Below are 22,556 nucleotides of genomic sequence, written 5' to 3' on the forward strand. Positions count from 1 at the left end.
TTAATTACACCACTAAATTAGTGAGTGCCTAACAAAAGAAAAACATGATGAGGGTTTTCTGACAAGAGTTGGGAGGAAAGAGGATGGTCATTTTGCTTCTTTGAGAGATTTTAGGAGTCATCTGATGACCGGCATAGACCTATGTTTATCAAGTAAAACGGGAGAATGGATCATTCCTACCAATTGAATAAAATCAATGAGAATGTCAACTGAGACAAAGTCTGCCACAATTTTAGTATTAACATATAAAATGAAAATGTTCAATAGCCTAGTGTGTATATGTAGTTTTGTATGCTGTATGGCTACTCACAATTATCTATTTATCAATCTATTAGTTATCATCTGTCTCATCTCTGTGTCTCATCTATCCATCCATCCATTATCCATTTATCCAACTGCCCATCATCCATCCATCCATCTACCATCTACCCATCCACCCATCACACACCCATCATCCATCCATCCATCCACTTATTATTCATCCATCCACCATCCATCATCCATCCCTCCATCCATTTAACCATCATCCATCCATCCATCCATCATGCATCCATCCATCCACCATCCATCCATCCAACCACCCATGATCCATCCATCCATCATCCATCCATTATCCATTTCATCTACTGATGTAGCCATTCCTGCCTCTATCACCTATGTCATCTACCTTTCCATATATCCATACATCCATCAGTCCATCCATCTATCCATCCATCATTATCTATCAATCTCATCTATTTAACTATCTGTCCATCCATCCATACACACACACACACACACACACACACACACACAATGACACATATCTTTATTTTCAAATAGCCCAGATAGGTGCACTGCATTTTAATTTAGAATCGAAATCATTTCTTCCCCATGTGAAGTTGTGCAAACTGTTATCAGTGGTGTCATCCTTAAGAAGGCAGTTATCATGCCCTCTCCCTCTCGCCCTGCCCAGGCCCTCGACTCCCCCTCCTCAGCTGCACATACCTATCAGAGCTGTTGAATAGCCTTGATTCTTGAGAAGCTTGGCAAAGGTAATCTCACTGGTGGGAAGTCCTCCAGAAGAGGCCGAGAAGATAAACACCCCCACGAGGGACTCAGATGCCATTCCTGAAGCCAGGACAAAAGACCTATTGAAAGAGGAGGTCGGGGATGCCCCCAAGAGGACAACAGCCATGGCTATGGAGCCCGGGGGTTACCTGATCGGATGGGGTACCGGCCTGTCATGAACGCTGCCCTACTTGGTGTGCACAGGGGTGAAGCTGCCAGGTGGTGAGTGAGCTTCACTCCTCCTTCAGCCAACCGGTCAATATTGGGCGTCCTAGAACAGAAGACTCATGTCATTCATGACGACCTTGAAACATGCAGTTTCCACTGTGCATTTTATAGTGGGTCACCTCTCAATCATCCAGGGAAACTACCAGAAGGATGGGTGATGCATTCTGGTGCCTCTGCTCTGGGAATGGACTGGCCGATCCTGTCGGGGTGTCAAGCCACACTTGCTAGGCATTCAGAAATGAACCTCTTCCAGTTCTGGGACCACACTGAGCTCTCATCCCACATCTTCCACTGGGAACGCAGCCCCTGCCTGTCTGCCAGCCTGGCTACCTTCCATCCTTCAGATCCTGGCAGAGATGGGATTCTCGCGGGCCTCCTACCACAACCTTGTCCCGTGAGGGGACCTGGTCCATGGGTAGGACACAGATCCTATCACAGCAGCTCCTCACTATAAAGGGAAAGCACAGCTAACTGCTCCCTCCTACACAGAGGCCCAGAGGCTGGAGCACGCATCCTGTTCATCATGGCCTGCAGGTCCTGCTCCAGCACCCACACAGACTAGCCCTTGCTAATGCACAGCTTGAAGGTGAAGGGCATTTCATTCCACTGCTCATGTCCACCTGCTCTCCCACCCATGAATTTAGTGTATGCATTTCACACTCCACATTTCCACGGTGCTTCTGCCTTCCATCACAAGATCTAGAAGGCTTAGAAGTCCAAATCTGTGTACCTGACTTAAACCTCCTCGTGCCTAGATTGGCCCACTGAAACATCTGACTACTTTGGGGTGTGAGCTGACAAAATATAAAATGAAAAATGAAATTCATAAAGAACTGGAATCCAATATGGAACAAGACAGATGTAGGGTACGTTGTGACATGAATTCTTCACTGTGATTGTGTACACTTTTTTTTTTCTTTCGAGATCTGGTAGAAATGGCATGTTAAAACGTGACTGTAAATATTTTGCTTACAACACCTGAGTAGGAAAGGTTATCTATTATCTCAGTGAAATTCAGGAATATCTATAGTATTAAAAATCATATTTGTCTTTCTCTGACTGACTGATTTCACTTAGCATAATACTCTCTAGTTCTATCCATGTCATTGCAAATGGCAAGATTTCATTCTTTTTGATGGCTGAGTAATATTCCACTGTGGAATTTAAGAAACAAAACAGATGAACATAGGGGAAGAGAAGGAAAAATAAAATAAGATGAAATCAGAGAGGGAGACAAACCATAATAGACTCTTAACTGTAGGAAAGACAAACTGTGGGTTGCTGGAGGAGAGGTCGGGGGAGGGATGGGGTACAAGGGAGACGGGCATTAAGGAGGGCACGTGATGTGATGAGCACTGGGTGTTGTACGCAACTGATGAGTCACTAATACTACCACCGAGGGGCGCCTGGGTGGCTCAGTCAGTTAAGTGTCTGCCTTGGCTCAGGACATGATCCCAGGGTCCTGGGATTGAGCCCTGTACTGGGCTCCTTGCTCAACGGGGAGTCTGTTTCTCTGATTCCCTCTGTCTGCCACTCCCCCAGGTTGTACTCTCTCTCTGTGTCAAATAAATAAATAAATAAAATCTTAAAAAGAAAATACTACTCCTGAGGCTAATAATACACTATATGTTAATTGATTTTAAATAAAAATAAATATTAATAAAATAATGAAGTGAAAAAATGATAAACAAAACTTAAGAAATGATCACGACTCTGATAAGAGGAACTAAATTAGTAGCAACAGAGGTATGAGAAGCATCCAAAAGTAAGATCTACACATTTTACAGAATGAGGCCAAAGGTGGGGCGGAAAACGTATGTGGCCAATTGAAATCTCATCCTTGCCTGTGTGTTTCAAGGTCTAACAAGTGTAGGTGAGCACACATTCCAAACACGACAAGCAGAATCTGATGCAAAGCTTCAGCTCGGGACGGACACACACATGCACGCCGCGTTCTCCTCCAAAGAACAACAGATGCCCGCTTTCTGTTTGGCCTGACACATAGCAATGCAACACTCTCCCAAGCTGCAGTGTGGTGTTGAAAACAAGATGAGGAGCCGGCGTGAGGCCGTGACAGTCAATCGGCATCCACAGCACTCACCGGCGCGTCTGTCCCCCTGCTATGAATCTACAAGATTCATAGATCTTACAAGGAAATTCTAGTAAAAGCTAATGATCTCTTCCCCCAGCTCGCGCCATTCGGTTTGTACTGATCGTGGGTAAGATGAGGCTCAGAAGTAGTTTATGACATTGTGTCCCCATGATTATAAAGAGAAAATGCAGTATTGATGCCAATATCCTATGAGACAAGGACCGACTTTCCTTTTTAAATCAAGGGGCCCTTCAAATACGTCTGTCGTGACCGTGGTGTTGCGCAGACGGGTGAGACACAGAACGCCCTCCTCTGTCCCGGACCCCAGTTCCCTTGTGCTTCTCACCCCATTGCAATGACCCCTGGAACTTGAGAATTTGTGCAGGCTTCCAAGCTGGCATCTGTCCTGTGCTACCTCACCCGGCCAGGCTGGCTGCTCATGGTGACAGCAAGAAGGCATGGAGGTGGCCAGCAGGGACGGGGGCCATGTGGGGAGCCAGTACCCAACAGACAAACTTGCCTAAGAGAGGGGAAGCAATGGAAAGGAGAAAAGGAGGACGGGTGGAAAGCAGTACAGTATCTCTGAGTAAGAAAGAGTCCTTATGAAGATCTGTCTAGCGGTCCCTCTGGGTTTACCTTCTGCGAACAGATCGCGTCCCACCCGCCTTCCTAGCCCGTATCTGTGTGCATCTCCGTAAAGCCCCACGTGAACCTGTGCGCCCGGAAGGGCTCTGACACGTGTAGGCATTCCGCGCTCTGTGCGCGTGAGCTCATGTCCCTGCTGCCCAGCTCTTCACGCAGCAAGCCCGTCCCCGCACCTGAGCGTCTCGTTCCCATAGCAGCCAGGATCTCCGATGCCAAGGTCATCGGCCATCAGCAGGACGAAGTTGGGCCTTGAGGCTGCGTGGCTGTGGGCCTCAAACAGGGACAGCAGCAGTAGGACACGGATCCTCATCTTCCTGCAAAGGCCAAGCACACAGACGGACGTGAAGGACGCCAGCGTGCCGCGCACCCTCTCCTTTTGTGGGACCTTCCCCCAACCCGTCCGCCCCACACAATATGTGCTCCAAACACATGCTGATGCATCGCTGGGCAAGGAAAGTGATGCTCTTATTTCCCAAACAAGCATTTCTTCCTCCAAGGACGGCAATGACCTCCCATTTCTTCCCAATGTGAAAACATAACGCTCTGTTTGGAAAAATGCAAACAAGATCACGGGCCATCTCCTCCTGGGGGGGCCAGCTCCATAATTTGCTAAAAGTTCTCTATTTGAGCCCTGGATGGACAGGCACTCCAGACTCGTCTCTTTTCTAAAATTATCTTTCTTTTTTTTTTTTCCTAAGGGTAACACGGGTACATATTTCCAAACTCAAGGAGAACCAGGTTCAATGGCTGAGGCTGCAGGCCCAGGTGCTGGATAATCGCTTAGAGCAAATGCACCCAAAGTAGGGAACCCACAGCATCATCACAACACACACTCACACTGGGTGACGTCCACACCCTTATCCCTGCAAGCGGTGAGCACGTGACGTTCCAGACGGAGGGGCCTCTGCACATGGCATTCCAGATCTTGCAATAGGGAGATGAGCCTGGACCGTCCAGTTAGGCCCAACACACTCGTAAGTGTCCTCACAAATGGGAGGCAGTGGGGCATTCGGTAGGTGACAGGACCAAAGGAGGGGTCCGTGGTGAGCAAAGCGACGTAAAAGGTGAGTAATGCGGGGCCAAGAGCCCAGGAGTGCAGGGGCCTTCTAGAAGCCGCTAAAGCCGAAAGTCCCGAAGGAGCCCGCTGACACCCTCATTTCAACCCCGTAAGACTCACTCCAGACTTCCTACCTCCAGAACGTTAGCATAAATGAATTAGCTCCAGGATGGTGGTAGTTTGTTACAGTATCAAGGGAAACCAATTCACACAGAACACGAAACAGGTGTACTGTGTGCTGTGTGTCTGTTCACTGCTCCGTCCTACAACACAGAACAGTCCCTGCCGCGTGCTGGTGCTCATGTTTTGGGCTGTGTCATGTTAGAGACTTTGCTCGCAGATACCCGGGGTTCCTGGTGGTCTGCTCCCCTTGAAGGGTAGGACACGGGAAGCCGGATGGAAGGCCTGCGTGTGTGTGGGTAGGATGAACTGTCAGGACCTGGAAGCCTCTTCTCCTGACCTGTGTCTCCATGGAGCACCCCTCAATCTCCTGTTTGGGGCCAGGTCCCTCTGGCGGGCCGCATTCTGGGACTGCAGTGGGGTGAGGACTTGGCTGCCCTCCCTTCCCAACACGGACATTAATGGCTCTGCCTCGATCCAACCCTTCGTTTCCCCGTGTCCCAGCTGGGCCTGATGCCCCGAGCTCAGAGCCTCCCTGATGCACATTCTCCAATGACCCAGCCTTTTCCCTCCCGGGGCTGGCTGACAAGGGGGACCTGCCAGGTCTGTAGCCTTCGGATGGGGACCTAGAAATCCAATCTCTTCCACACAGATGTGCAAACCATCCTCAGGTTTCCACCCTCACTCCTGACCCCATCTTCAGAACAGCCTGGAGCTTCTGCTTTCTGGCCCTTTCTGGGTCCTGGGATGCTAAGTTCAGTCTTCCTGCTGGCTTCTGCATCCACAGACAGGGAGGGACTCCCTTCCTGTCTTCGGCTAACCCCACTCCTGCTCTGCCATCTTCCATCCTTGTCTAGCCCTCTCTTGGGACAGGCGGTGGGGGTCAGTGTCCCTGTCCCACTGGAACCAAAAGCCTGACCTCCTTGGAATCACATTCTCAGCTCTATGGGTGGACGTCGGCTTCCCACTTCATCTGGCATCTGCCTCCCTCCCCACTCTGCTCCCCTCTCGAGTGGTTCTCAGCCCCAAGCCCGTGTTCCTGTCCGTTCAGAGCCAGAGCTGAGGCGGGGGCTATGGTGGGGATGCCGTTTACCAGGCTGCCCGGCCAGGGAGAGGCCTGGCCCCCTGGCCCGTGGGGGCAGCAGGGAGGCGTGCAGGACATAAGGCCACAGTGTCTGGCCACGTTCCACAGCCGTGTTCTCCGTACTCTCTGCTCTCTGAACATACCCTCTGACGTCAGGCTGTCTCTGCGACCGAGCAAATGAGCAACCAACGACTGACAACTTGTGTGGATACGAGGCTGGAAAGATGCTCTCTTTCCTAACCACGCTGGGGACCCCACGAGGGCAGTGGCTGGGGAAACAAGGACCCATGACAGCCGTGTGAGACAAAGCGCCGACGTTGTCTCTGCTCCATTAACAACGCCTCGCTCCAACTCCACCAAAGAGGAGATTAATGAGGACGGTACCCTGTGTTTTAGATGGTTGGAAGGATTTATGGGTAATAGAAGGATTCCAAAATTAGCATCCGTCTGTCAGCATGAGGAGTGACACACAGGAGAGCTTTGAGGATGACTAAAGACCCCCGTTAGGGATGCCCACGGAATGCGGAGGGTTGGCACGGCAGGGGTCCCTAAGTGGATTGAACGCCTTGTGAAGCCGTAACTAATACCAGCGACATATAAAAGAGCATGCTCACTAACCTCCCGTCCCCGCAAGGACGCCACGGGGGGCGTTCACACCCAGAGAAGCCGACAGCCACAATCCTGCGGTCACGTGCTTCCAACTCGTTAGTCTTTTCACACTTCGCTTCATATAGAAAATAAATAAATACAACTTCCTACTTCAAAACCCCAGCTTTCTGCGTGCGTGCAGGCACTCTACGTGCTTTGCCTAGTTCTCTACCGAGTCAGCTCTGTGAAGAAATACCGGGAGCAGGCGCTCATCACCCTTATTATTTTAATTGTATTTTTCTACTATTAATGATTTGTTATGTAAAGAAATGATGATTGGTTCTTAGCTTATTGCTGTCATTAACAGGGTTTCCCAGCCTTGGCATGACCGGCACTCGAGATGGCAGAAGTCCTCGCTGTGGGGCTTGCTGGTCACTGGACGATGCTCAGCTGCACCCCACGAGCAAAACTGCCCCCCCACAGAGAGCCTCCGAGTTCCTGTCTGCCTGCCACCCTTCCCGGCATCTGTAAAGTCATCCGCAACATCTCTGCATCCTGCACCTTCCACTCACCCTCTCGGCTGTCCCACGCAAGCTGCTTGGCGTCTACGGAAGAATTCGGAAACTGCCACCCATCCGAGTGACCGTGAATTTCTCCCTTGCACCCACAAGCACGTCTTCAATGCTGACAGATGATGTTCCTCGGCCAGGACAGGCCCCCAACACTTACAGAAGCCTTTCAGCTCCCACGCACGTGGGCACCAATCTCGGGAAGGGTCTTCAAAGAGAAAGTCAGGCCCTGAGCATACCTCCTTCCATGGCTTTACCTGCCTCCTGTCCGTCACTGGTGTGTGTCCATGTACCACCTTCCCTGTTCACCAGGGGACACCCATCTCCCAACACTCATCTTGTCCACTGCCTTTGGGAACCCAAATCTCAGGATCCTTACCCTCATGTGTCAATGACCCGAAGCAACACCTTCCTCTCTGTCCAGACCTACTTCCGCTCCCCGCTCTTGCATCTCTCTCACTCTCAAGCATCCTCCCTTCTCGGAAAAGCAAACTCTGCTCCCCACTCCGCCCGTCCTCTAAAGACAACCACGCAGGGACCCGTGGTACTGACTGCAGCAACTCGCTCATCACTAACGCTACCCTCAGTTCTCTCTTTGGTGGCTTTTTCTCCCTGCTTGGCAGGAAGTAGGGGAATGTGTGGAGAATTACGAGTCAGGGGTTTTGTCCCTGCTCAGGTCACCAGCCACGAGGTCTTGGGCACAAAGCACCAGCTGTCTGAGCCTCAGGCTCATCCACCATTCCCTCCGATCTGTCTCTGCCGTGGGGAGTCAGTGCACATGGTGGAAATAAAGGGTTTCCACAAAACCGGGATCTCAGGGACCCCGGCACTCCCGTGTTCTCTGCATGGTTCACAGCAGCCAAGGCTCAGGAGCTAGCCAAGCATCTGCCAACAGATGGATAAAGAAGATGCGGTCTCTATACAGACAATGGAATATTACTCAGTCGAAAAAGAAGAAAATAGTGCCATTTGTTACAACAGTGATGAACAAGGGGCCTATGATGTCAGACACAGAGAGACAAATGCAGTATGAAAAGAAATGTGGAATCTTGAAAAAAGAAAAGAGGTCGAACTCACAGACGCAGAATGGAACACACTCGCTTGGGGCAGAGACACGGGGGGAGGTTGGTCCAAGGGGACATGTGTTCAGTTTTACGATGACCACGTTCCACGGACCCGGTGGACAGCATGGAGACCGCAATTAATAATACTGTGCTGTGTACTTCAACAGTAGATTGTAAACATTCTCACCACACGCCAAAAAATGGTGAATAATAGGTGAGTTGATGAGTATGTTAATTAACTGATTTGTGATAATCATTTCACAATCTACATGTATATGAAATCATCACGTTTCCATTTCAGATGTACACAATTTTGTCAGTTATACCTCAATAAAGCTGGGGAGTAGGGCAGGAAGAACATCCCCCTGCCACCCCACAATGAAAAGAAAAAGAGAAGAAAAAGTCTCCAAAATGATGAAGCGCTAGACAAACAGCCCTTGTTAGGAGGAAGTTAATCCATCCACACCTTTACAACTACAAGCAATTCACTGACAATTCAACCAAATCCATTCCAATTCAACACACTTATGGGGCAAAAGCCGGATAACCGACACTGTGACAGCCTCGGGAGAGTTTCACAGTTGCACGAGCCGCAGAATGACCCCACACGCCTCCAGCTGGTCAAAGGAGGGAATCCACACGAGCATGGTGCCCACTCCAGTGACCACTGGAGTGACAACCATAGCTTTGGCAGGTGATGTGAGGTTTCAATCCCGGCCCCCCGCCTGCTGGCGGAGAAACCTGGGGCCATGACTCAGCCTCTCTATTGGTACTTTCTCGTGCAAAATGGGGATAATCAAAACAATACCTTGTAAGCATCACGGAGAAGATAAAATTACACACTTAGCACTATGAACACATAAGGGGCTCATCACTAGGGGCCAGTGGTTGTTAGTGGTAGTCATCATGGCGCTATTATTATAACTTTGTGTAAACTATAAGGACAGCAACAGAGTTTCAAGCAAAATGTGGCAGCTGACTACATGCTGGCCCCAGTGACACCCTTCGGGTATTCCCATCTTGTGTAATCCCGTCCCCTTGGGAATGGCTGGACCTCACAACCTGCTTCTCATGAACAGAATGTGGAAAATGGACGGCACGTGACATCTGTGCTCAGGTTGCAAAACACTGTGACTTCCATCTGGCTAGCAGACTCCTCCTCCTGCTGGATTTTAATGGAATGAGATTCTATGTAGGAGATACCTCCCCCCACCACCATGACAAGGAACTGAGGGAGGCCTGCAGCCCTCACGCTGACCACCTGCAAGGAACAGAATCCTGCCCACAACCACCTGAGTGAGCTTTGGAACGGAGCCTTCAGATGAGACCACCACCCTGGCCCGCACCTCAATCGCAATTCACCAGCTACATTGTGCCGGATTCCTGACCCAGACACTCTGAGATAAGAAACCCTTGTTGCTTTGAGCTGCTAAGTTTTACACTCATTTGTTACACAGAGCAGAAAAATAATACAAAGTCCAAGAGCTTTGGATGGGAAGTTCAGTTGCGTTAATGAGGATCTGCAAAGGCTTTTGATGGCAGAGGCTCAGAGGCCATGCTGAACTTATTTTAAGAACATGCTTCATTAGCAATGAGTGGTCAGAATTTATGTAAGTAATTTAAAGACACATTGCTCAGCTCACCAACCATGTGAAAAATGAATTTTTGTTTTACGATCGAAGATTGAAAATACCGGGAATGGAAAATGTAGTTATGGGAGCCCAGAGGGATACGGTTGACAGAGAGATTAAATGAAGCAAAATCCAGGCTCCGTGTGAGTCTTAAGTAAAGTTTCACCCCAAATCCAGCTATTTCGAGCATTACTTTGGTCCACCCTGCCTTTACTGTACACGAAGATCAAAATTCATTTTTTTTCAAATAAACTATTTTGTTGTCTTTTTACTTTTATTCTGAATGTACAGAAGGAAAATATATATAAAGCCACTATGCAGAGAACCACTCAAATGATAGGTTTCCCTATCCCTATCCCATTCTTTTTCTTGTGCTGCTTCTGGGAATGGCCGAATGCACAGCATTCCTATGGTGGCACACCGTTGTTTTGGTTTTGGTTTGTTTTTCCATGCAAGACTCTCACTGTGCGTTGGAGAAAAGTCTCAAGGAAGAGCAGGGATCAGAAATGGGTAGCACTGTCAGCCCACCCAGGACATGACGGGCAGACAGTGCAGAATTTAATCAGGGGATGATGTGCCTTCTCCGTCATTCTGCTGTTCCGTGGCAGATGGATCTGGCAGAGTTTAGAGGCAAAGTGAGCCCAGCGGCCATGATGTCACAGAGATGCTGGTACCCAGTCTAGGTGGGGGCAGGCGGGACAGAACATCAGGAATGATTTGAGATGCAATTAATACAACCAGGTAATTAACTGGATATGAGGTGTCAGACAGAGAGAGAGAGAGTGGTCAAGGAGACTTCAGCCTTGCTCTCTGGAAAGACATGGGGGCCATTAGCTTTGCAGAGAACAATGAAGACAGAAAATGTCTGGGCTTAAGATGATATCTCCTGCACACCAGGATGTTGCCACAATAAAGATCCATTGTACATTTGTGTCTTCCTTTGGAAAAATCCATTCCAATTTTCTGTGCATTTTGCTGAGACGTTTAGTTCAAGTATAGACCTTTTCTTTTTTTTTAATTGGAATTAAACCCAATAGGATATCAAAGCCCTTTAATAATTATTAATATCTACAGAGTATTAATTTCTGAATCACAGAATGGGTTTGGTTAGCTCAATGTGACATTACGTCATTAACTGTACCTCCAAAATGTGACTGCATTAGATACGGTTAGGCCTTTCAACCTAGTTCAAAATGTTAGAAAATGTAAGTTTGTTAATAGCCATTTAGAATCCCCCTGCATATAAATTACTACTGTCTGAAGTAACCAGAACTTATTTTTTCCCCACAAGCATGGACGTTTATAAAGATGTTTCAAAGTATTAAAACACAGTTAGTTGATAAAAGTACTTAAAAAATAAATGAAAGTGCTCTACTTCAAAATATGAGCATGGCACATTGCTGAAAACCTGCATAATTTCCCTCCTTAAAAAATTAAATTATTTTCCTGAACAATCTTAATTTGGCAAACAAGCAAGAAAACACTTTTGTGAGGAAGTAGCTATTCTTAAAACAGAATTATCATGAAGGAGGGAGACAAAAGAATATTTTCGTAACTGGAGATGTAATTACATTAAATTTGTTCATTAAAGAAAAACTAACACTGCGTTTACATAACAGAAACTTTACCATGGCAACGAAAATGTTCCTAATCTCTTTGCTCAATGGGGGAAAAAGGCATATTGAAAATAGAGAAAACCCCACATTACAAACCATATTTTTTAGAAGAAAGGCAGATTTATTCAATTCAAACTATCTACAATAAATTTCTTGACCAATAATTGGTTAACAAAGCGTTATCTAAATAGACATCCTGTTTTAAAACCATAAAAATTATCTGACAACAAAAACCTATCTGAATATGTGTTAAAACAGGTGTTTCCATAGATTTAAATAGCCCTTTAAATTGTTTATGATTTTTCTAATGTAACATTATGTGCCAAGTATACTTTAATAAAAAACAATAAATTGCTTGCTATTTTCTAAAATAAATATTTGTTTTACTTATCTAGCGAATCGCTATTTTTATAGACTCTGCCACAGTAGACGGAGCTCTGGTCTTGGCATTTCTCAATACACTCAACTACACATATCACAATTAAGTTAATTATATTAATGTAATAGTATTAATAATGAAAGCCATTTGAAAATTAAGTTTTTCTCAACCTCTTTCTTTACAACTAAAATCTTCAGACAGCTTGGGGAAACACCAAGTTCAGAAAGTCTTTGGAAGACCCCCATGGCTCCCACTGACTTCTCTGTCTTCTTTGCTGGTACAGCTTATGCTCTAGGACATGACGAAGAGGGTAGCATGCAGGGAGTCCAGCCATGATGCTTCCCAAATTGGTGGCAAAGTTCCTTACCTGCCAACATGCAACTGAGGAGCCTGATCTTTGCACACCTGTGTCTACGGCTGGACAACACCAGGGCTCCTACCACGTCTAAGCTCCTGTAATATTTATGTTCCCCAAACCCAATGGTTTTTCCCTAAGTCTGCCTGGAACTGACTCCGTATTTTCTTCCAATTTGAGAGGAGAGGGCTAAGCCCCTGAAAGCATCCACACAAAGCAAAATAGCCCATGAAAATTGTAAAAACCAGAGTCTGAGGAGCCTTCGACACCCCATGATGTCTGGGTTCCTGAAAAGCCTTTCCCCTCATTGCCCAGGTCCACATCTGGCTGCCTCAACTTGTATTCGGTTCCTCGGCAAGGATGAGCGTTCCCATTGACACTGAGAAATGCTAAGAGGCAGGTGCTCTATGGCAGTGATGAGACTGAGCCTGTCATGAGATGAGACCCCTCCCAGCCCGGTCCAGGAGGTGGGGAATTTCTCAGGCAAACAGGGTAGTGGTCCCGTAGTCTCCTCAAGACCCAACGCAACCCAACCCTCCTCAAGACCCAACCAAGCCAGCTGAAGGGGAGCCCCTCTCTCCCCTGGAGTTCAGAGCAACCAGTAATTACAAACTGCACCCCAGTGGGGAAAGCAACTCCAAGAGCAAAAGGCTTCTGAAGAAGACATGGTGGTGTAGACACGCACCAGTGGCCAAAGCAACAGTAACAAGTTGCAGCCTTCAGTTTGTATCAGATCATTAGCCGCGAGGTACCCATGCTCCAGAAACCACTCTCTACATCCAACAGCCAATGTGGGAGGCTCTGGATGACTCCCTTGTTACAGGCGAGGAGAGTCAGCCTGAGAGGTGACATCCCCGACTCAAGGACATGTGGCAAGTGACTGATGGAATGGGGGGGTGCTAGTCCACTACTCTTGGACCCCAAATCCACTCACAGAGAAACGTGACAAGAGGGGCTGGGCCACGAGGTACCACCAAAGGGCAAGACGTGGTTGGAAGGAGCATTCCATTTCACTTTATACATGGCTGTGTTGTTTGAGTATTTGATGACTGATTTTGGAATTTTTAAATGATTTTTAATTGTGGGAAAGATTCCCATAAAAGTCACCCTCTTGGGTGCCTGGGTGGCTCAGATGGTTAAGCGTCTGCCTTCGGCTCAGGTCATGATCCCAGGGTCCTGGGATCGAGTCCCACATCGGGCTCCCGGCTCAGGGGTGAGCCTGCTTCTCCCTCTGACCCTCTCCCCTCTCATGCTGTTTCTCTCTCGCTTGCTCTCTAAAAAATAAATAAAATCTTTAAAAAAAAAAAGTCACCCTCTTAACCATTTCTAATTGTCCCCCTCCGTCAGCCCCTGGCCCCCACCCTGCCACTCCGTGTCTCCATGAGTCTCACTACTCTTGAGTATCTCATGGGAGTGCAATCATACAAGATTTGTCCTTCTGTCCGGCTTATGTCACTCAGCATCACATCCTCAAGGTTCATCCAAGTGGTAGCAAAGACTCAGCACTTCCTTCCTTTTTAAGACTGAATAATATTCTGCTGTGTGGATGGACCACATTTTCTTTATCCATTCATCCAGTTTTTTTTTTATAAAGATTTTATTTATTTATTTGACAGAGAGAGACACAGCGAGAAAGGGAACACAAGTAGGGGGAGTGGGAGAGGGAGAAGCAGGCTTCCCGCCGAGCAGGGAGCCCAACGTGGGACTCGATCCAGGACCCTGGGATCATGACCTGAGCCGAAGGCAGACCCTTAACGACTGAGCCACCCAGGCACCCCACATCCAGTTTTTTTAAAGACTTTATTTATTTGACAGAGAGCAAGAGAGCACAAGCAGGGGGAGTGACAGAGGGAGAGGGACAAACAGACTCCCCGCTGTGCAGGGAGCCCGATGCGGGACTCAATCCCAGGACCCCGGGATCATGACCTGAGCCAAAGGCAGTCACTTAACCGACTGAGCCACCCAGGCACCCAATGTCCACTCATCTGTTGATGGCAATTATGTGATTTTAAAAGACAAAATGTACAAAATAGCTAATCAGCATTAATTGCACTCTTGGACTACTGACCACAGTTACGGAATTCTTTTTTTTTTAAATTTTATTTTATCATGTTATGTTAATCACCATACATCACATCATTAGTTTTTGATGTAGTGTTCCATGATTCATTGTTTGCTTATAACACCCAGTGTTCCATGCAATATGTGCCCTCCTTAATACCCACAGCTATGAAATTCTTCACAGCTCTTTGCAGGGGTAAAATTTGTGAAGATGTACATATTTTGAAAAAACTGTATCATGCACATGCTAATAACATGTATGTTGGTAAATGTGCCCCTGCATATAAGACATTTTTGTAGAACCCAAATGAACATTTTTATTCATCATTAAATTTCTCATTGAATTCTTAAATAACTTCTGGGTTAAATTCATAAATGCATTTTTGGCATACCACATATATGTATATATATATGCACACTCTATGTATTATATTCTCTCTCTATATATATATGCATATATACATATGTGTATATATACATAATGTATATATATATACATATACTATATATAAACACAAATATGTGTATATAGAAGGATAAAAAGTATGTGAAAATATATACCTGTCTCTGTTGATAGATTACACACATGCACATCTAGATCACCTTCTATTAGTTCGTTGAAATATCTTCAAATATCAGTGTCTTATAAAAGTTAATACTTGAACGTTATCCCAAATGTCACAGGAGAAACTTTTACTGCTCCTGATTCATTATTTTCATTCTACACAGCTGAATGTTTTGTAGCTAGATGTTCACATCTAATGGCTTGCTTTTAAGACAAAAGAGGATTATCAGTTTCCCCACTTTGCAGATAATAATTCATGATTATCATAAGCAAATATTTACTTATGCTCTCATGGTCCCCAGAAGATACTTAATGCCATGGAGCTTTGATACAGTGTCATTTTGTGAAAAGTATATTTTGTAACGAGTGGATTGCTTTTAAGATGAGAGGTTATCTTAACGGTGAACTGCGTTTCTCTCCACACTAAAGAACAAAGTGCGTTTTGAGACGGAGTCACGCTATCAAGATAAATAAATGAATTTAATATTTAATAATAAATAAATAAATTTATCTAGCACATTCACCGATGCAAATGCCCAACATGGAATACTGCTGTCAGCACTTAGTTTCCAATGCTTCGGAAGAGTAAATGCCCTGAAAATAGTCGTTCTTTCGGGACGTCAGAGCCCTGTAAGGAAGAGATGCCTACCCTACCAGCAGCCAACTGGGATGGACGGAAATCACGTGTGTCGTGGCCATGCATGCCCCCTCCGGGCTAGCACATTTCCACGGGGAATACGTCGGAGGGAGTTCACAAACAGGATTCTCCCATTGCCATTTCAACTGGAGAAACTCTCTGGGATCCCCAAGGTCTGTAATGTGGCAACTTTGTGACCTGACCGAGCAGAGATGTCAAGGGCGCCCGCCGTTAAGGGCTGAAAGGCAAGTGTGTGAGAGGAGGAAATCGCCCCGGTGCCGCTCAGCCTTGTAACACCTCTCCTTGAGCTCCACATCTAAACGCTCCACCATCATTCCCTCGTGATCACGGCGTACCTCGCGTGGTTTTTTAGGTAAAATTTACTGCATCTTGCGAACCACAGGGGTCCTCAGAAGTCTGGGGAATGTGATCATGTCACACCTTCCTCTTGGGCTTGCTGGGGGTCACCAGAACTGGAGAGTTCTTGGTACCAGACGGCACTGCACGGAAGTCTCATTACAACAAGACACGGTAGAGGGTGAGGGGGCCAGACTTAGGCGACCTGTTTGCTGGCAATGCTGAATCCCAGCAGGATTTTGTGATCAAACCACAAATAGAAACTGTCATGGTCTCAATGTTTGTGTCCACCCCACACTCCAAAGAAATTCAGATGTTGAAATCCTAACCCGCCTCCGAGGTGATGTGATCAGGACGGGCAGGGCTTTGGGGAGGAGATGCAATTCGCACCCTTATAAAGGAGGCTCCAGAGAACCTTGAGCCGTCCCCACCATGGGACAAACTGATGCTGCCTGTCTTGTTCATGCAGGACAGAAGCTCTGGGCAGGTCCCAGTCTAAGTTGCTAGATTTCTTTGGAGTTTGGTGCTGGAGCAAGTAAGAAAACGTAACTTTGCCTAAGGAGGTCACTGCTCTACACAGAGCTTTCTTGGAGACCTCACAGGAAGACACAGAGCCTGGGTCAACGCAGGTTGGGAATTATGTGCATGTTCCTGGATCCCCTGGCCAGGATCCCCCTGAGCACCCCGACTTCACCTTTCTAACATTTGTAGTTTCTACCATTCGGTATGAAGGAGTGGGCCTACGTCACAGGCAATCGGAGAGAACGCTCAGCAAACTTAAAAGGAGAGAAGACAGAGCATTGCAGAAGGTCTGAAGGAGAAAAAGGGAAAGCAAGAAGGGTTGAAAATAGAGTGAAAAGTTTCTTTACGTCCTCGTCTTGTCATTGGGGCTGTGATGTCAGAAGGCCTCCGGGGTTGTTTGCTCTGGTCTTTTGGGGGGTGAGATGCATTCAGCTGGGCAATGACTCGAGATGAGAAAGAGGAACACGATTTTAGCTGTTAGGGATGGGGGCCAGGCATGACCGATTTCACAACCAGATCAGGGATCAAGACCAAGATGGCTCAAAACAACTAGGCCATCCCCGCTAAGTGCATGGCCAGCCAGCTGTGACTGTCAACCTCACCCTACAGCAAGCTACTTAACTCCTCCGTGTGAACGGCATTTGAGAGAAATGATCATCAGCCTGGCCATCTTTGTAGGGACGAATGGAGGTGGGTGCCCCCACCCCCAACATAGAAGCTCTCACAGAATCACGACTGGTTTTTTAAGTGACTATAAATATATGGACATCGCTGTCAGGATCTCTAAGCAGAATGTAGAACCTTTTTTTTTTTTCTTTCCATTTAACTATTTGGATATTAAGATGGTGAAATTCACATGACATCAACTCCACCATTTAAAGCACTGTAAGGTGTACAATTCAGTGGTATTGAGAACACACACAACGTGGTGCACCCACAACCTCCAGCTACTTGCAGAACGTTTCAGCAGCCCCAAGCAAACCGTGCATCCTCCACACTGACATTCCCCATTTCTCCCGCCCACCCGCCCGCCCTTGGCAACCACTAAGCTGCTTTCTGCAAGGATGTGCCTATCCTGGACACGTCACAGAAATGGGATCATGTACTATGTGGCCATGAACGTCTGGCTTCTTTCTCTGAGCACAATATTTTCAAGGTCTGTCCACAACGCAGCAGGTACGAACACTTTGTTCCTTTTCGTGGCTGAATACTATTCCATCGTAAGGGGCTGCCACCTCTTGCTCAGCCATCCATCTGCTGATGGACGTTTGTGTTGCTTCTAGTTTAGGGCTATCTTCCTGACCCTTGTTGCTATGAACATTTGTGCACAGGTTTTCACCAGAACACCTGTTTACAGTTCTTTGGCGGTACAGACCTAGCGGTGGGATGGCTGCATCATATGGAGATTCTATGTTTACCTTGGTGAGGAACTGCCCGATGGTCTTGCACACCAGCAACACCGTATGAGGCTCTTGATTAAAGCCCTAGTGTTTTAAAAAACCCATCAGAAAGCTGAGGATGCACTGAAAGCCACATGCACTACAATCCAAAATGGGATGAAACTTCCTACACACCAGAGACCCTCGTCTGCTTCCCTCGCAGGTGGAGGGAATGTGGAGAAGAGGGGAAACCAGCCAGCCAGGCAGTAGGCTGTAGCACAGAGTGGAGTCCTCTGAGCCTCCCTGGTGGTCAGACCCCAAGCTCTTCTGGGGGTAGAATGTGGATCTCCCATAGAGCCTCTGAAGCCAGAGGGAACTGGACTTAATTTGAGCTTAACACACAGCATCTACACTGAGAGAGCAGCTCACACAAGGGGCCAGATGGGCAAAGGGCTGTGATGTTTTCTTGCGGCAAATACTGAATTTAGTGTCCACCAGTCTTCTAGACTCAATGTCTGCCTTTAGAAAAAAAACCTATCTATGTATATACACACATATATGTAAGTATTCATAAATACACATGTATGTTACATACACATACAACATGTGAAGTAGCGTAAGATGTACAAACGTTAAAATGATCAGGCACAGCCTCTAAAACGTCCATAATAACGAATAAGGACGTTAAAGGACTTATAAAAGAATTCAAGCATTTCCACTGAATTCCAATGGTGGTACGTCCTGGATAAACAGTATCTATAGACTTCGTTAAGCCTTTAGTAAGATTAAATGCAAGTCATTCAAAATTGCCTTCAGCCGAAAATCAGTTTTGATATAAATATATAAGGAGAGCCAAGCTTCAGAATAAAAAGTTGGAACAGACAGTTGGAGGTAGAAAGGAAGATGGGCATGCAGGGACTGTATCCTGCAAGTCCAGTATTTAGGGTAGCATTCTCTGCTCTCAGACAAGCAACACCATGAGACCCTACATAGTACTGGACACTTAGTGACAGTAAGTGCCTTTGGGTTAAATGTTAAATCTTGAGCAAGACTCAGGATACCACATCTTCAGCCGAGAGCACGTTTCCCCCTACAGAACTATGTTTTCTGCACTCAGTTCCACCGGGGGTGTCCGAACGGAAGAGCGTCTTCTCTAAAGTAAGACATGCCTTTGGCCAAGATCTTCACATGCTGAGTTTGCTCACACTGCAAGCTAATTATCACTTGCTGATAGACGGTTACAACAATAGAAAACCAAGAAGATCCAAGTTCAAACAGCAACACGATTATACTTGACAACAGACTATAATCCTACTTAATTAATTAGCGAATAATGCCACTTCCTTATTTTTTCACGTGGTGCCTACACAAACGCAAACAATGGACTCCCAATGTAGTCACACAGCATGCTGACCTTATTAGGGAAATGTCCACAGACGTGCATTTACCGATTGGAGGGGCATGCTGCCTGATCATGTCCTCTCCTCAACAATCACATCATGTTTGCAAGTAAAACAAGAAAGGCATTAGAAACTAGACCCTTGGTAACCAGCTAACTCAAGATGTATCTGCCACCAGATTCTAGAATCAGTATTTCTGTAGATGGTCCGTGTGCACATAGGAAGCTAAGTGGCGAACGTCTGATACCGTCCTGAGTTGGCTGAGAACAAGGCAGGTCTCCGCTCCTGGAAGGTCATGCAACTGGACCTCTTCAGTTCTGCTAGCTTCCACAGCAGAACAAAGCATCATGGTAGCCAGGAATCTGGACATCCCATGTTGTGGTCCCTATGGTGTTGCAGGCTGGCTGAGGAGATATTGCAGAAGAGTGCTGGCTTATAAAACAGGCATGGCCACTGTGGAGGTGTTTCAGGATGTGCAGCATGAGCCTGCGCTCTTAGTAACTGATACCAACGATCTGTATGAACGTGCTAGAATGGGATGAAACTTCCTACACACCAGAAACCAGCCAGCCAGGCAGTAGGCTGTAGCACAGAGTGGAGACCAGAGAACACGCATCCAACACGTGGAGGACAGTGTGTGCCTCGGAAGAGGGGACGGTCTCAGAAGGACGCTGGTAAGTGAAACAAGAGATGAACACTCGCAGAATCAAATCCAGGGGTGACACACAATCTACTTAATTTAACGAATATCATCAATGGCGGGAGGATGCTGATATCAAGAAGGTGTGATCTCACCGTGAGTCACGTGGAGAAGATGTTAGCCAATGAAGGCATGGGCGTTAGCTAGGTGAGCAATGACGTGACTTGGTCCCTAAGGCTAAAATTAATGCTCCTTTAGCACACATTATGTAAGGGGATGTTATTGAGATAAAGAAGAGAAGTTCCAGACAACTCTGCCCAGGTCGGACCATAGTTGAAATAATACTTTTCAGTCCGTATCACTGCTATTTAAGAGGGAGAGACAGACGTGGGCTTATCGAGGTGCAGGCAAATAAGATGCTCGGGAGCACAGACACCATTCTGCATACGTGATTGCTCACAAATTGCTACCCTTTCTCCCAGCACACAAAAGACATGAAAAGTGCTTTTAAATCTGCGTGAGCAGCCATCTGCAAAAGACAGAAAGGACTTATCTGCTGTCCCAGAGGCCAGAGCCAGGACTGTGTCCAAAACCAGGAACGCAATCTTACAGGAGCCGCCAGACCATGAAATGATCGGCCTGGCACATGGCATCTTTTCCCGGCCACGACCGGGCGGAGAATGAAAAACCCCATCTGCTGGGGCTATTGTGGAAAGGGTGACTTGGTGGAGAAGTAGGGAATTTGAACAAAGGGACGGCTATGATCCTTCCCAACACGCAGATCCTGTCAGCTCATACGCAAACTCAGCATCTAAGATGGATCCAAGTGGAAAGAGAAACATGAAAGTCTACCCATTGAGAGAGAAGCCCAAGCAGATGAGCACTCTGGTTGTTCTCTGCAAGGCATCCATCTGCACGATGCTCCTTGCTCTGCACATTAAACTGTGCATGACATCTCCTGACGAAATAAACTCAATAGGAAGATGATAATTAAGAAATAATTTGGCAACATAATTTAATTATGGGTCATTTAAATGTTTGGAAGCAGCCATAAAAGCGATTTGCATCTCACTAATTAGACCCATTTATAACCCCTTCTAAACCTTCCCTTGCTAAGCATCCCAGAAAATCATTGTAATCAATGGAAATCACCAAGCAACAACAGATTTTAAACACCAGTGCGGGACAATACGTCTTAGGAGAACACCCCACGGAAGCAGGTAGGTGCCGTGCACGTCCCAGCTCTGTTTGCTTCAAGGTGGAAAGCCACAGGCACGCCTGCTGGAAGATATGCTTATCTGCAAGGCATCTTCCTGCTTCCACCCACCCGGCCCATGCCGTCGGGTACACGGGCTGGTGGCCGAGGAGTCTGCAACACCACTCACGTCCCCTCCTCTGTTGCTTCCTGCATCAGGGGGAGGTGAATGAGTATATTCCCAGGGGGAGCCTTCTCCTTGAAAACAGGGCCTGCCCAACCAAGTCTTGGCATCCCTCTCAGGTACATCTTTAAGCACAGCTTGGCTCGGCTGCCAAGAGCTTGGCCAGCTGGTCATGGGACGGAGACACGCCCAAGGATGCATTCTCTCGGAGTACCCCTGAATATTTCCTGCCTTGAAACTCAACCACACTGAACAGAAGAAAAGGCTGTTAGGTTCACGAACAATGTTCGGTTTCACCCAAGCCCTGTGATCCTGGAAAACACAAATGGTTAAGAAATACGCCCACTCTCGCTGTTCTGCCACATGGCTGAGTGCACTCCTTTCCTTGGATGACTCAGATAAGATTTCCCGATGCCCCCAAGACGACCCTGGACAAAGCCAGACACAGACCCTCCGAATTCCCTTTCTTTGTTTCAAATGCTTCACGGAATGGCTTGCCCCCACTCATCAATCAGAAGAAAATAGTTGTCAGACTTTGGTTCAGCTTCTCTCCTGCCCGCAGGACCCTGCGCGTTGGCCCAACTCTCAGCCCGAGCCATCAGACAGCCTCTCCCGAGGACAGCCTGGCCCCAGGGAAAACCTTTCTCGGATCTACCGTCCCATCAGGCCACCCTCTCGTCCCATTTCCCACGCCTGGTTCCCCCTGGCTTTGTTTACTTCTCCTTATATGAGTAAAACCCTTTTTGCCTAAGCTTTGAAACTATGCAGACCTTGTGACAAGCGTGCTTTTCCCACTGAAAGAAGGCCTTTGGATAAAAGTCTCTCCTTCCTGGCTCTGCATTTGTGTGTCTGTGTGTCACTGTGGAGACCAGGTTGTCTTGGCGGGCGGTGGGAGGGGGAGGGAGGTCTTCCCCGGGCAGAGATGGAGCCCTTTTCAAGTGTGGTTCTGCCATCAAATCAAGCTTCCTGTCCCGTGAGAGATCATAAAGAAGGTGCCAGAATCACAGCCCTCTGTGTACCGTCCTCAGTACTTGGGATCCAGAGAAACGCAGATGCAACTTCACCAACATCACCTCGAGGATCCTGGAGGAAAGCTGATGCAGGTGTGTGCCTGCCCCATCGCGTGAGATCTTAGTCA

At 47.2% G+C, this 22,556-nt stretch overlaps 1 protein-coding gene across 3 annotated transcripts in view; it reads right to left on the reverse strand.

The window, feature by feature from the left end:
- The window catches only part of STS (steroid sulfatase), a 142,360-nt gene that overhangs the window by 72,157 nt on the left and 47,647 nt on the right, over positions 1-22,556 (reverse strand). For all 3 annotated transcript variants that reach the window (XM_021679195.1, XM_021678538.1, XM_021679843.1), the window contains exons 2-4: positions 4,189-4,329; positions 1,200-1,321; positions 988-1,110 (exon numbers count right to left, since the gene is read on the reverse strand). In XM_021679195.1, coding sequence (XP_021534870.1) covers positions 988-1,110; positions 1,200-1,321; positions 4,189-4,325 — 382 coding nt within the window. In that variant the 5' untranslated portion in view covers positions 4,326-4,329. The remainder of the gene's footprint in view (positions 1-987; positions 1,111-1,199; positions 1,322-4,188; positions 4,330-22,556) is intronic.

The sequence above is a fragment of the Neomonachus schauinslandi genome, chromosome X (genome assembly GCF_002201575.2).
Source record: "Neomonachus schauinslandi chromosome X, ASM220157v2, whole genome shotgun sequence".
In the NCBI taxonomy this organism is placed as follows: Eukaryota; Metazoa; Chordata; class Mammalia; order Carnivora; family Phocidae; genus Neomonachus; species Neomonachus schauinslandi.